At 43.9% G+C, this 13,850-nt stretch overlaps 2 protein-coding genes across 6 annotated transcripts in view; one reads left to right on the forward strand and one right to left on the reverse strand.

Annotated features, from left to right (window-relative positions):
- Positions 1 to 13,850, forward strand: part of LOC121921898 (zinc finger protein 397-like) — a 942,727-nt gene that overhangs the window by 421,357 nt on the left and 507,520 nt on the right. The window lies entirely within an intron of this gene.
- LOC121921800 (zinc finger protein 665-like) overlaps positions 1,719 to 13,850 on the reverse strand; it is a 52,528-nt gene continuing 40,396 nt past the window's right edge. The window contains exons 8-9 of one of the 4 annotated variants that reach the window (XM_042450349.1): positions 12,824 to 13,294; positions 1,719 to 3,612 (exon numbers count right to left, since the gene is read on the reverse strand). In XM_042450349.1, coding sequence (XP_042306283.1) covers positions 1,847 to 3,612; positions 12,824 to 13,294 — 2,237 coding nt within the window. In that variant the 3' untranslated portion in view covers positions 1,719 to 1,846. Of the gene's footprint in view, positions 3,613 to 12,071; positions 13,295 to 13,850 lie in introns of those variants that run through there. The other 3 variants (XM_042450350.1, XM_042450351.1, XM_042450352.1) reach the window with 3 other exon arrangements.

Raw genomic sequence — 13,850 nt, forward strand, 5'->3', positions numbered from 1 at the left:
AAAGTCAACCAGTCACTTCATGGTTTCCATAATAATTTTCCTTCTCTACTATCCATCACCCATGTCTCTCCAGTCATGTTCAAAGAAAAATCTATATCACAGGTTGTGAGGATGCCTGTCTCTTCCGCTAAGACATCCAAGTGTTTTGAGGCTTCAAGTTTCTGTTTCTGAGGTACACTCGTCTCTCCACATTTGCGGCTTTGACTTTTGTGGCTTTGATTATTCACAGATGTTATATGTTCTCTCTAGAAAAATCTAGGTCCTCCAGTGCAACTCTGTGGCCAACTTTAACCAAATGTTGCACTGAAAGACCTAGAGATTCCTAGAGAACACTCCACTAGGCATTTATAGTCCTCCAGCACAATTCTATGGTCAATTTCTGGCAGACGTTGCCCACAGAGTTGCACTGGAGGACCTAGAGATTCTTAGAGAGGTGTTCACTCAGATAAAGCCACAGTGTTTTTGTTATTTGCAGTCCTGTGCCTCTAACCCCAGCGAATGTGGAGGGAAGAGTTTAGTTTATCACCTACACAAAGAATCTGGATCTTCTGAAAATATAAGATGCATTTCCGTCCCACAGATCCTAAGTAGAGTTCTATAACACCACTCTTAGACCATCAAGGATTGTCTCATTTCATCACCCAACAGTCACAGGAAAACTTATTAAGAAATTGGATCAGGCTGTTTTCCATCACAGGGAACCTCTGAGTTCATTTTTTAAAAAGTGTCTCTAAATGTTTTTTAAGGGATGACATAATCACATAACCTTTCCCACACACCGTACACTTATATGGCTTCTCTCCTGTATGGATTCTCAGGTGACAACGAAGAATTGAGCTTGTTGTGACTCTTTTGCCACAGTAAGAGCAACAATAAGGTTTCAGTCTTTGTGGGCATTTTGATGTTTGACAACGGCCGATTTTGTCTTGAAGTGTTTCCCACATTCAGTGCATAGGTACGGTCTAATATCCGAATGGGTTGTCTGATGCCTTGCAAGGTCTTTGTAATGGCAAAAGCTTTTACTACAGGTTTGGCAATTATATGGTCTCTCTGAGGAATTGATTCTTTGATGTCTAGTGAGAGAATATTTGGCCTGTTACAGACTGCCAAAATAAAGCTGCTTTGAGTCTCTTTGGAGGTATGCTATTTAAATGATGCATGGGTCCTAAGAGTCCGGAGGTCGCGCCAAAGCCACACTCCATTCTTAAGCACTGGAGTGCAGCTTTGGTGCAGCTTCCGAATTCTTAGGATGCATGCATCATTTAAACAGCATACCTCCAAAGAGAGCCAAAGCAGCTTTATTTTGGCAGTCTGTAACAGGCCTTTGTCTCTGCAAGATTTCCCACAGTCAGAACATATATGTCTTTTTCCCTCTTTGTGATTCTCTGATGACGTGTGCTGCGCTTAAAGGATTTCTTACCATCTAACCTTTTAAAAGAATCTTCTTTTATGTTCCCTTTATGCTTGGTCAGAGTTAAGCTAGCCATGAAGGCCCCTACAATCTGAGAGCACTCAGGACGATTTTCTTCTGTATGGACATCCCAATATCCAGAGTAGATTGAATTATCGGTCTTTCTACTGACATTTCCTTCTCCATGACCTTGTTCTTGAGTGAGCACTGAGCCATCTGTTATTTTTTTTTCAACTGCCAATCCTTTCATACAATTTTGTTCAATGTGGCTGTTCTGGTGTTCAGTGAGCTGTGAGCTTTTCACACTCCTGAAAGATTCAGGAGTGTTTTCTTTCATGAAGATCCTCTGACACCTAGATGAGTTTAGATATTCAAAGCATTTATTAACATTGTCATTGTCATGGCTAACTGGGTTTTTAGGAAGCATTGAGTTATCTAGGATAGTCTCTCAGGTGCTAACCCTAGAGCAGGGTTTTCTCCCAAGTGGGTGTTCTGGTTTTTAGTGCAGCGGGAACTACCAATACCCTCAGGGTTTTCAGGGATTTCCCCATCCTTTTGGACACCCTGATTTCCAGCAAAGGTTGAACTGTCTGGCCAGATGTTAGAATTTTTTTCTGGGGTGCCAGCCTCATCTTTAACTGTGTTCAAGCTGTTATTAGGATCTTTCCCACTACTGGACATGTTACCAGAGCTTCTTTTTTCATGCATGTCCTGGTGTCGAAAGAGGGAATATTTTCTTCCAAAGACTTTCCCACAAATAGAGCATTGGTAGGACCTTGTGTCTGTGTGGATGCGCTTATGTCTACTGAGAGAATAATTGGTTTGGAAGGCTTTCCAGCAGAAAGAGCATTTTTGGGATGGTCCTTCCACATGTATTTCCTGATGACGAGTTAGGGCATATCGATAGGCAAAGGCTTTCCCACAGACACCACAAGAATAGGGTTTGCTCCCCATGTGCAGTTGCTGGTGCCTACGGAGGTATGACTGCATACTGAAGGTTTTCCGACAATAAGAGCATTTATGCTGGTACATCTGTTCTTTAATGTGGGATTCCTGATGATAAGCAAGAGTGTATCTGTAGGCAAAGGCTTTCCCACAGACATTGCACTTATAGGGCTTGCCTTTTATGTGAATCTTCTGGTGTTTGCAGAGACTACCTTTCACTTTGAAGGCTTTCCCACAGTAAGAGCATTTATACTGATGCTCTCCTTTGCCTTGGGCATTCTGATTCTCACTGAAGGACCATTTACAGGAAGATCTCTTTCCCAGGCTGGAACGTTTATTGGATTTGCACTCTGTGTGGATTTGCTGATGCCTCCTGAGATTATAACGTGTTGAATACGCTCTCTTGCAGGTAGGGCACTGATAGCATCTTTCTTCAGAAGGCAGCACTTCTTCCCCATAGGCTTCCTGCTGGGACTCTTTTTTATTCTGTTCTTTTCCATGGATTCTCTGATGGTTAGCAAAACATCGGCTGTCTTGGAATGTTTTCCCACAATCAGGGCATATATAGAGGTCCTGTTCCATTTCAGTCTTTGGTTCAGCCAGCACTAAATTGGTGCAGATCAGTTTTTCACAATCGAAGCACATCTCACATTTCATATTTAACTGGTTTGTCTGATTTGCAGGGAGTGGCTCTTCTTCACCTTCTTGCTTATATGATTGCTCTTGCATGTGCGTTCTCTGAGGGTTAACAAAACATCTCTCATTTCTGAAACATTTTCCACACTCAGAGCATGTCCCAACGTAACCTTCTGGGTTACTTCCCTCCAGAAAATGCATCTGATAATCCAAGTGTTGATGAGGCTGCTCTTTTTCATTCATTCTACAATGACTGACAAAAAATCTGTTGTCTTCAAAATTATCTGTACAATTTGGGTCTTTACAAGAAAATTCTCCCATATGAGGCGTCTGATGTTTGACTAGGGACATTTTTTCCCTGTCACTTGTCCCACTGTCAGGACACATATCACCGTTGTTCTCCGTGTGGTCTGTCATTTGGTGGCTAATGAAATCTTTCTGTTTTGTGAAACCTTTCCCACAATGAGAGCATTCAAAGAGAGGTGCTCCTGAATGGACTGCCATCAGGTGCCTAATACAACATCTCTCTTCTGTATATCTCTCTTCTGATAGCTCTCTTCTGGGGCCCTCCTGCTGAACACTTCCTTCCTTTTCTTTTTCACTTACTGAGTCATCATCTGCTGGAATAAAGAAAGAAGGGAATAATTCTGTGAGTTGGTTACTTAGAGGCCAATAGGTTTGATGTATCTTCTCTAGAAGGAAAGGTTCCCATGGTTGTGGCTTTTGGTTTAGAAAAAAAGTGAGAAAGGGGGGGGGGAATAATCAAGGTTTATTAAATTAGTCACCTTGTCAGAAATCCCCATTGTATTCAGAGACAACAGAGGGCAGCATGCTGCTCTCCCACACAATCCAGAGAGTGAGGGGCATGCTATACTAGCCACTCTCAGCTGGTATTTATGACTTTCCCCCTCTTTTTCTCAAGAACATAGGGAAGCAAAACCACATGTTATGACAAGCAGAGAAGCTCTGGCATTTTGGCCAGGACCTCAATGATGTGGATGTGGCCAGGCTTCCTGACACCATTTGGTCTGCAGTGAGGTAAGGTGGGGCATACCACATATAGGTTTCCTCCCTATTTCCTAACACTAGCACTCAAGGTGATCCAACAATTATTGTTTGTCTGAGGATTAAGAATCTATTGCTTTACAAAACATAGTGAACTTACGGACTTTGCCAATACACTGGCAAACTAAAAAGGGCATAGAAAAGAAATAGAGGAGGACAGGTGTATCAAAAGCTTTAATTATTCATTGTGGCTAATTTGGACCTTCTAATGCCCAGCAGGCAAGTTGGAAAGGTTGCTGTGGAACCTTGTTCTACTATTACTTTTGTCTCCTGCTTGTGGACTTCCAAAGGCATTTAGTTGGCCCCTATGTGGGAAGTGGAAACACATGACTGCACAGCCATTCAATCTGATCCAGCAGAGCTCTTTATGTTACATCCAGCATAACATAGCATATGAGAAGCCTCGGTGGATCAGACTGAAGACCAGTCTATTACAAGAATCACAATCTAAAAGGTTGCTAAAGAAGGCAGACACAGTATCTTTACATCTATCCACACAATCCTGGTGTTCTCTCTTACATACATATGTCCATGCTGGTACAACAGTGTAGATTCAATCACACCTTGGAGAAGCAGTTCCTCTTTGCCAGTGTGGGACTGTGTGGCTCTCCAGATGTTACTGAACTGTACTTTCCCGCAAAGCCAATTCTACCCCACACAGCCAGTGTTAAGGAATGCTGAGAGCTGCAATTCAACAACACTGAGAGGGCTTCACAATTCCTACCACCGTAAAGGAATTCCCAACAAACTCAACATTTAAGTGCACAACCACCTCAGAGAAATGCGAAACACTTGGCGAGATACTTCACCTACAGAACACTCTCCCAATGAGCTGTGCCAACTTCATCATTCTTTCAGTGGTAGGATAAGATCTTTCTCTATTCCTAGTCATCTGATGAGATGTTACTTGCCAATTTTAAAATAGCATTAATCCTATTAATTATCCCTATGATTTGTTACCCAGGGAGACATACTGTAGAGATATTGTTATATAGGGTGCTTTTTCTTGTTTGCATTTTTAATTTTTTGTATATTTCAAATGCTGTAAGAAACCTCAAAGGTTTTTTTGTGGAATTATCTAGAAAAAAGCATCTAAGAGATATAGGCTGACTCTCCCTTATCCACAGTTCCAAAATATTCCAGAAACCAAAATGTTTTTCATGGGGTGGCTGAGATAGTGACACCTTTGCTTCCTGATTGTTCAATGTACACAAACTTTGCTTCATGAAACTTTGTTTCATGTTTCAAGGTGTATAAGAAACATAAATGAATTTCAAGTTTAGACCTGGCTCTCATCTTGAAGGTATCTCATTGTGCATATGCAAATATTAAAAAAATAATAATAATAAAAAATAAAACTGAAATCCAAATCACTTCTGGTCTCAAGCATTTCAGATAAGGGAGACTAAACCTGCACTAATTACTAATAAATCCAACATTAGTCCTAATAGAGCAAAACCACTGCAATGAATTGGATTACTTAGCTACAATTCATTTAATTTTCATTGGTTTAAAAGATCTATGCATATGACTAGGGTTAGATTTCCCACAGAAAACTGAGTCATGACAAGGAGGGGCTGTGTGCGGTCCTTCTAGGCAAAAGCCCTACCCCTTCCAACTGAAGGACTTGGCCCTTCTGGCTGGAAGGTCCACAGCTTGCTATGGGATTCTGGGAACTGTCATTTTGTGAGGTGTAATGAAGCCATCCATGGAGTTTTCCTGGCAAGATTTCTTCAGAGGTTTGTCATTGCCTTCCTCTGAGGCTGAGAGAGCATGACTTGCCCAATGTCTCCCAGTGTGTTGCATGGCTGAGCTGGAGTGCGAACTCTGGTCTCCAGAGTTACACGCTCAAACTGGCTCTCTTTGTTCTTGTTATCATGCTGTGCCCTCTGTGCTTTATTATGCTTGTTGTTGTTGTGTGCCTCCAAGTTGTTTCCAACTTATAGGCCCAGAGCACTCTCCCTCCCTTCCGAGGACCAGTTCCTGGTGACCCTAGGGTGAAATTATCATGGGGCAAGCTTAGTCAAGAGTGTGTGACTTGTGTGGGTGGAGCCTTCAAGTCATTTCCGACTTACGGTGACCCTAAGATGAAACTATCATGGAGTTTTCTTTTTAAGGTGTTTTTTTTTTTTTTTTTTTTTTTTTTTTTTTTTTTTTTTTGCTATTTCTAGCTTGAGGCTGAGAGAGTATTCCTTGGGTTTCCCCACAGATGTCCCGTCCTCGGAAAACAAAAATCCCACTCCCAGATGTCCTGCCCCCAAAAGTGCCATCTCCAGCACGCAGTGACACCTGGTGTGCGAATGCCACTGAGTTCAGGCACTCAGTGCCATCACTGCTCTAGTGTCTCCCCAAGCTAAACATCCTAGAATTCAACAGGATGAACCCATAGCTCACAGAATTATGATTATTAAAGTATAATCATAATTCAATAACTGTGTAGTGTGAAAGGATTCTTATTTGGTAGCTTCCCTGCTTATTGCAGAAGCAGAAAAATATATGCTGCAGACTTCTTCTTGTTGCGTGCTTTCAGGTCATTTCAGAGTTATGGTGGCCCTAAGGCATGCCTAGCAATTTTTTTCCAAAGGGGGCTTGCCATTGCCATCCTCTGAGGCCCAAGGTCATCTAGTGGGTTTACATGGCTGAGCTGGGATTTAAATCCTGGCCTCCACAGTCATAGTCCAATGCTCAAACTACACCATGTTCTCTAGCAAAAAAAACTTACCAAGAACAAAATGAGCTACAATACCTCATGACGCGGTTCCTACTATCTTACCTAAACAAAGGTAACAGACACACAAGTGAAGGAAGGGGAATAGGAACTGCAATTTGAACAGCTGTGGCCACTTTCAAAATGGAAATTTCAAAACAACAAATTAAAATGAGAACACAGGTATGTACTTTATATGTATTAGCCTACTAGCCCCACCACCTTTCCCTTAAAATAAATAATAAATAAAACTTTTATTTATATACCGCCCTTCCTGAGATCAGGGCGGTTTACATCATAAAACATAACAAATAACAATTTAAAACATCAACATTAACTACAGAATCAATATAAAAACAAGACAAAGGCCCCCGTAGCCAATCCTCTTGCAGAGTACGGAGGAGGGGAGGCCTACTAGGACTGTGATTGGGGGAATGCGATCTTAAACAGAAAGGTTTTGACATCCTTTCTAAATTGGGCCAGGGAGGTGGCCGAGCGGAGCTCTGAGGGCAGCGTATTCCAAAGGGCCGGGGCAGCGATGGAAAAAGACTTCCTTGTGTGGTAGAGGAAAGCCTGGCCCCTGGCACCCTAAGGAGTTGCTGCCCAGATGTTCTGAGGGTGCGGGACGGAATGTACAGGGAGAGGCGGTCCTTCAGGTATCCTGGGCCCAAGCCATTTAGGGCTTTATAGGTTATCACCAACACCTTATATTGTGCCCGGAAGCGAATAGGCAGCCAATGCAGATCTTGAAGCACCGGTGTTATGTGGCTGGCCCTGGAAGTACCAGTGACCAGCCTGGCTGCCATATTCTGTACCATTTGTAGCTTCCGGGTTTGGTATAAGGGTTGCCCCATGCAGAGTGCATTGCAGAAGTCCAATCTCGAGGTTACCAGAGCATGTACAACAGTTTCAAGGTCCCTCTGGGCCAGGTATGGGCGCAGCTGGCGAATAAGCCGAAGCTGATGACAGGTGCTTCTTGATTCATCGCTTCACCTGACTGCTCTTGACCGTCGCATTCACCTGAGCAGTCAGGTGAAGCGATGAATCAAGAAGCACCCCCAGACTGCGCACAGAGTCCTTCACAGGGAGCGTGACCCCGTTCAGGACAGGTGGAACTACAGTGGTACCTCGGGATACGAAATACCCAGGTTACGAAATTTTCGGGATACGAAAAAATCCCATAGGGAATTATTGTTCCGGGTTACGAATGTTTTTTCGGGTTACGAAAAAACTTTTGGTGCTTTTTTCGGCTTTTTCGCACGGAATCGCGGCTTTTCCCCATTAGCGCCTATGGCAATTCGGCTTACGAAGGCTTTTCGGGTTACGAAAGCGGCCGCGGAACGAATTACTTTTGTAACCCGAGGCACCACTGTACCGCCATTCCTGGGCCAGGGGAACCTATCACAAGTACCTCCGTTTTCTCTGGATTCAATTTGAGTCGGTTTTCCCTCATCCAGCCCATTACTGACTCCAGGCACGCCACGAGAGGAGAGACGCCATCCTCGGTCACTGCATCAGTCGGAGACATAGAGAAAATGATTTGGGTGTCATCAGCGTACTGATAACCCCGCGCCCCATGTCTCCGGATGATCTCTCCCAGCGGTTTCATGTAAATGTTGAATAGCATGGGAGACAGAATGGCTCCTTGAGGGACCCCAGTTTTAAGGGCCCGCTCATCGGAGCACACGTCTCCCAGCTGCACCATCTGGGACCTCCCGGAGAGGTAGGACCGGAACCACTGGAGAGCAGTGCCCCTGATTCCCACCTCTGCCAGGCGCTCCAGAAGGATACCATGGTCTATGGTATCGAAAGCCGCTGAGATGTCCAAGAGCACCAACAGGGACACGCTTCCCCTGTTGATGCCCAGACGGAGATCATCGACCAAGGCGACCATGGCCGTCTCAACCCCATAACCCGCCCGGAAGCCAGTTTGAAATGGGTCCAGATAATCCGTTTCATCCAAGACCGCCTGAAGCTGGATCGCAACTGCCCTCTCGATCACCTTCCCCAAAAATGGCAGCAGCGAGACTGGCCGATAATTATTATGTACCAGGGGGTCGAGGGAGGGCTTTTTTAATATAGGTTTTACAATGGCCAATTTTAATTCTGATGGAAATTGCCCTTCCCTCAAAGATGTATTAATGATCCGGCGTAACAATAAAGTTACCGCCGGTCCCCCCTGGGCCACTAGCCACGAGGGACAGGGATCGAGAGAGCAGGTCGTCTTCCGAACACTTCCGAGGATCTTGTCCACATCATCAGTACCGACCAACTCAAACTGATCCAGTTTAATGGAGTCCACGGAGGCTCTGGATACCTCTACTCTAGGTTCTGCCTGAATGTCGGCGTTAAGACCTTCGCTTATCCGAGAGGTTTTATCCGCGAAGAAGTCATTAAATTGGTCACAGCAGGCCTTAGAAGGTTCAAGGATCTGGTTCAGGGCAGGAGGGAGCTGAGTTAGCTCCCTAACCACCCTGAACAACTCTGCTGGACGCGACTCCGTGGACGCGACACGGGCAGCATAGAACGAGTTCTTAGCTGCCTGTATCGCCTCTCCGTAGTCCTTTAACAGTTGGTCTAGGAGAGCCTTGTCGTCTAAGCAAAGGTATTTCCGCCAACGGCACTCTAGCCGTCGCAGTTCCCACTTCCTTGCCCGGAGATCTTCCGTATACCAGGGCTTACGCTTGGAAGCGGGCCTGAGAGGGCGCTTAGGAGCGATACTGTGTATAGCCCTTGATAGACCGGTATTCCAGATACCGGTGAGGACATCAACAGAGTCGCCGTCACTTCCAACCATGTACCCCTCTAAAGCTTCCTGGAACCTTTTGGGTTCCATCAACCGTCGAGGGTGGACCATCCTAACAGGTCCGCCACCCCCGGGGGGGATCTGGGTAGAGACCTTGATTTTAGCCTCCACCAGGAAATGATCCGTCCATGACAGGGGGGAGATATTAGTTATCTCCGCCCACGGATTTTCCAAATCCGAACAGAAGACCAAATCAAGAGTATTACCCGCACAATGCGTAGGACCCTTTATCAGCTGGGACAGGCCCATGGCCGCCATGGTATCCATGAATTCCCGAGCCGCACCGGGTGGAACATAGCTGGCCGTGAGGGAGATGTTGAAGTCACCCAGGACAAGAAGCCTGGGCGTCTCCAACATCAGCTCAGCGACCAGCTGTGTCAGTTCGTTAAGGGAGTCCGCTAATGCACGGGGTGGCCGATACACTAACAGAATCCCTAGACTGTCCCTAGCCTTTAGGGTCAGGTAAATACACTCGATATAGGACGTCTGTCGGATGTGGTTCCTGGTGAGGGAACCTTTTATGTCATGTCTTTTTAGATTGTAAGCCTGAGGGCAGGGAACCGTCTAATTAAAAAGATTGTATGTACAGCGCTGTGTAAATTTACAGCGCTTTATAAATAAAGGTTAATAATAATCATCATCATCATTGCTTCTCACATCTCTGACCTGAAATTTATGCATGAATACTAATGCCAGGAATGCTTTAATCCCCAAGTCCAGATTGCTAAATGATCAGGGGAGAAAAGTGTCCCAGGCTAACCTTACCCATTTTAGAGGTAATTATTGGTCCTTCAGATCTTTTAGACTTCCAACTCACAAAATCTCTGACTGTGGTACTGGAGTTTCTGGGAGCTTGCCCCAAAAGCTCGAGAACCAATTTAATATCAGTTTGACAGGGCTGATCTGTCAAAGTGGCTTATCTGGACTTCTAGATAAAACTATTTTCCAGCCAATATCTGCAAACTATGGCCCCATACAGACTGCCAAAATAAAGCTGCTTCGGGTCACTTTGGAGGTACGCTGTTTAAATGAATAACAGTCCGGAAGCTGTGCCAAAGCTACGATCCAGTCCTAAGGACTGGAGTGCAGCATTGGCGTGACTTCTGGGCTCTTAGGATGCATGCATCATTTAAACAGCCTATCTCCAAAGTGACCCGAAGCAGCTTTATTTTGGCAGTCTGTATGGGGCCTTAAATAGCAGTTAAAGACAGATGAACAGGGACTTGTGGGAGGGGGTGCTCCCCTCCCTGCTAACTAAAAGGTTTGGAAAAGGATGAAAATTCTGTGTTTCAGAACTGAGAGTGCAGACAGCCTGCTGCACTGGTGTTCATTAGATCACCTGCCTATGTGAATCTTTATTATTATTAACCTTTATTTATAAAGCGCTGTAAATTTACACAGTGCTGTACATACAATCTTTTTAACTGGACGGTTAAAAAGATCGTATGCACAGCGCTGTGTAAATTTACAGCGCTTTATAAATAAAGGTTAATAATAATAAAGATTCAAATCTTGTGCTGAACTGTAGATGGTCAGTTCATGTAGAAATGATGTTGTCAAGCCATATCCAACTTACGGTGATCTGAAGGCGAACCTATGACTGGGCTTTCTTGGCAAGTTTTGTTCAGAGAGGGTTTGCCTCTGAGGCTGAGAGAGTGTGACTTGCCTAAGGTCACCCAGTGGTTTTCCATGGTTGTCACGGAGCAGGAAAACTGCAGAAAAGGGCAAATAGTGGAGTCTGTGCTCCCTTCTTATACGGGAAAGGTAAAGTGTTTGGGGGGAAATCTGGCTTACAAAACAACTGATGCTGCCTCAGAGTCCTGCGCTTTGTGAAGAATTCCTCACAAGAACACTTATACAGCCTGTCTCCTTTACAAGTTCTTCCAGGTAAATTCTCTGGTGAACTTTCAAGAACTCTGCAGAAATTATGTTTTTCTCACATTCAGGATACTTAAACCATCTCTCTTGTTTGGAGAACTGGGGTGATTTCGTGCTTTGGTGTCAAATTCAACATTCTCACAGAATAACAGATGTCAGTACCTAGATGGTAGTAAGCAAAACTAAGTTTCCCAAGGGCTAAATACAGGACACTCATTTGCTTATTAGAAGTCTGAATACTGCAGCCACTCACTCAAAACCATAAGGTTGCGAGTTCAAGACCAGCAAAAGGGCTCAAGCTTGACTCAGGCTTGCATCCTTCCGAGGAAGTCGCTAAAATGAGTACCCAGATTGTTTGAAGCAAATTAGCTTACAGTTGTAAACCGCTTAGACAGTGCTTAGGCAGTATGAAGCGGTATATAAATGAAGCTTGTTTGTTTTGTTTGTTTGAATGGATGGATGGAGAGAAAAAGGTCTCTGTAGTAACAAAGACCTAAATCCTATTGTTAATTTTGACAACAGTAGAGGCATTGCATCAATTGGATTTACCTTTGTGTTGACACCATTGAACAACTGATTGAATGTGTCTACTCTAGTGATGAGGATGACAAAACATTGCTTACCACTCCTTAATTCTTAACTGTCCCTCCAGCTACTCCCAGAAACTATATCAGTGGAGTATGGATACTCTGGTGCTTAATCAGTCTATTCTTCTGGCCGAAACATTTCCCACATTCAGGACATTTATATGATTTTTGTCCCTTGTGAGTTTCCAGATGTCTGAGCAATATATCACTTCGAGAAAAGTCTCTACCACATTCTTGGCATTTCAGCAGAGATTCTCCAGCACTGGTTCTCTGATGACCACTGGATTCTCCAGCATGGGTTCTCTGATGGCCAATCAAGTGTTCTCTCTGCCTGAAACATTTTCCACAATGAGAACATTGATATGGTTTCTCTCCTGTGTGGATTCTCTCATGTTTTGTCAAATGTTCTCTCCGACTAAACTTCTTCCTACACTCAGGACATTCATAGGGTCTCTCTCCTGTATGAATTCTCTGATGGTTCTTCAAATGGTCTCTGTGGATGAAACATTTCCCACACTGAGAACATTTGTGTGGTTTCACTCCAGAATGAATCCTCTCGTGTTTCCTCAAGTGGTTTCTTTCACTAAAGCATTTCCCACATTGGGCACATTTGTGTGGTTTTACTCCAGTATGATTTTTCTGATGTATTGCTAATCTTTCTAGTAACATGAAGGTTTTCCCACAAGCAGAACACTTATATGGTCTCCCCTCTGAAGAAATCCCACTTTTCTTGAATGACAGATAACTATTTTTTTTCTCACACTCAGCGTAATAATATGGTTTCCTACCTGAAAGTTTACTTGGACATCCCATTAGATTCTCCTTCTTAATGTACTCAGAGACTTCATTTTCTTTCTCCCTTACTTTCAGTCCCTGATTTTTATCAAAACATGATACTTCTGGGAAATGTTTCAGTCCTATGGGACATTCATAGGAATCCTCTCTGCTGTGCATCACATAGCCTGATCTGCAGCTGTATCCTTCTTCGTCTTGTAAAAATGAGGGTATTTCTTCTGTTCCATGCATGGTGGAGGTTTGGCTAACTGCTCCTGTTAGACCTTTTGCAAGTTCAGTACATGCAGTCTCCTTCCTCACTGGGTTCTCCCTTTGTTGCCCTTCAGGCTCCCATCTCTGTCCAAGAATTTCAACAGCCACAAAATTCCCTTTGGCTGTTTCAGCATAGGTCCTGTGTATTTCATCAGGCCTCATCTCTCCCTGCTGTGCATTCTCCATCTTGATTGGATTTCTTTTCTTGTCACCTGAAGGGACACAGAGAAACATTTTTCCCATGTTCTGGTCGTCTCTGAAAATCTTGCCAACTCACTGGCTTTCCCACCTTCTCTACAGGATTTGGAATAAACATTATGCAAATCAAGCCCACGTATACATCTTTGCTAAACATAATTTATTCTACTGCTGCTATACATGGCATGAATAAGGAGTTGCAAAACAGTGAGGATTAATTTTCCTGTATTTTCTGCTTTGGGCCATGCCTAGCACTTTATCTCACCTTCTGCAGAGAAATGAGATCACTCGGGGTTAATGTCTGTGTATTAAATTGACGAAAGAATGATATTTCTAAAGGTAAGCATTCCTTCCTAATAGTTATGATGACAAGTACAGATGGGAGTTTTATTCCTACCGCAGAATGTGGATGGCCATATAATTCTTCCTCTGCGGTTCAGTCCTGTGTCTACTGAAGACATACATCTCATGAAGTTTAATTTTGTTGGTTGGTTAGATTTATATCTTGCCTTTCTCCCAAAATGAAACTCAAGGCAAATTTTACTCCTGCCAAGAACTGCTGCTTTAGGG

This window comes from Sceloporus undulatus, chromosome 2 (assembly GCF_019175285.1).
Source record: "Sceloporus undulatus isolate JIND9_A2432 ecotype Alabama chromosome 2, SceUnd_v1.1, whole genome shotgun sequence".
Classification (NCBI taxonomy): Eukaryota; Metazoa; Chordata; class Lepidosauria; order Squamata; family Phrynosomatidae; genus Sceloporus; species Sceloporus undulatus.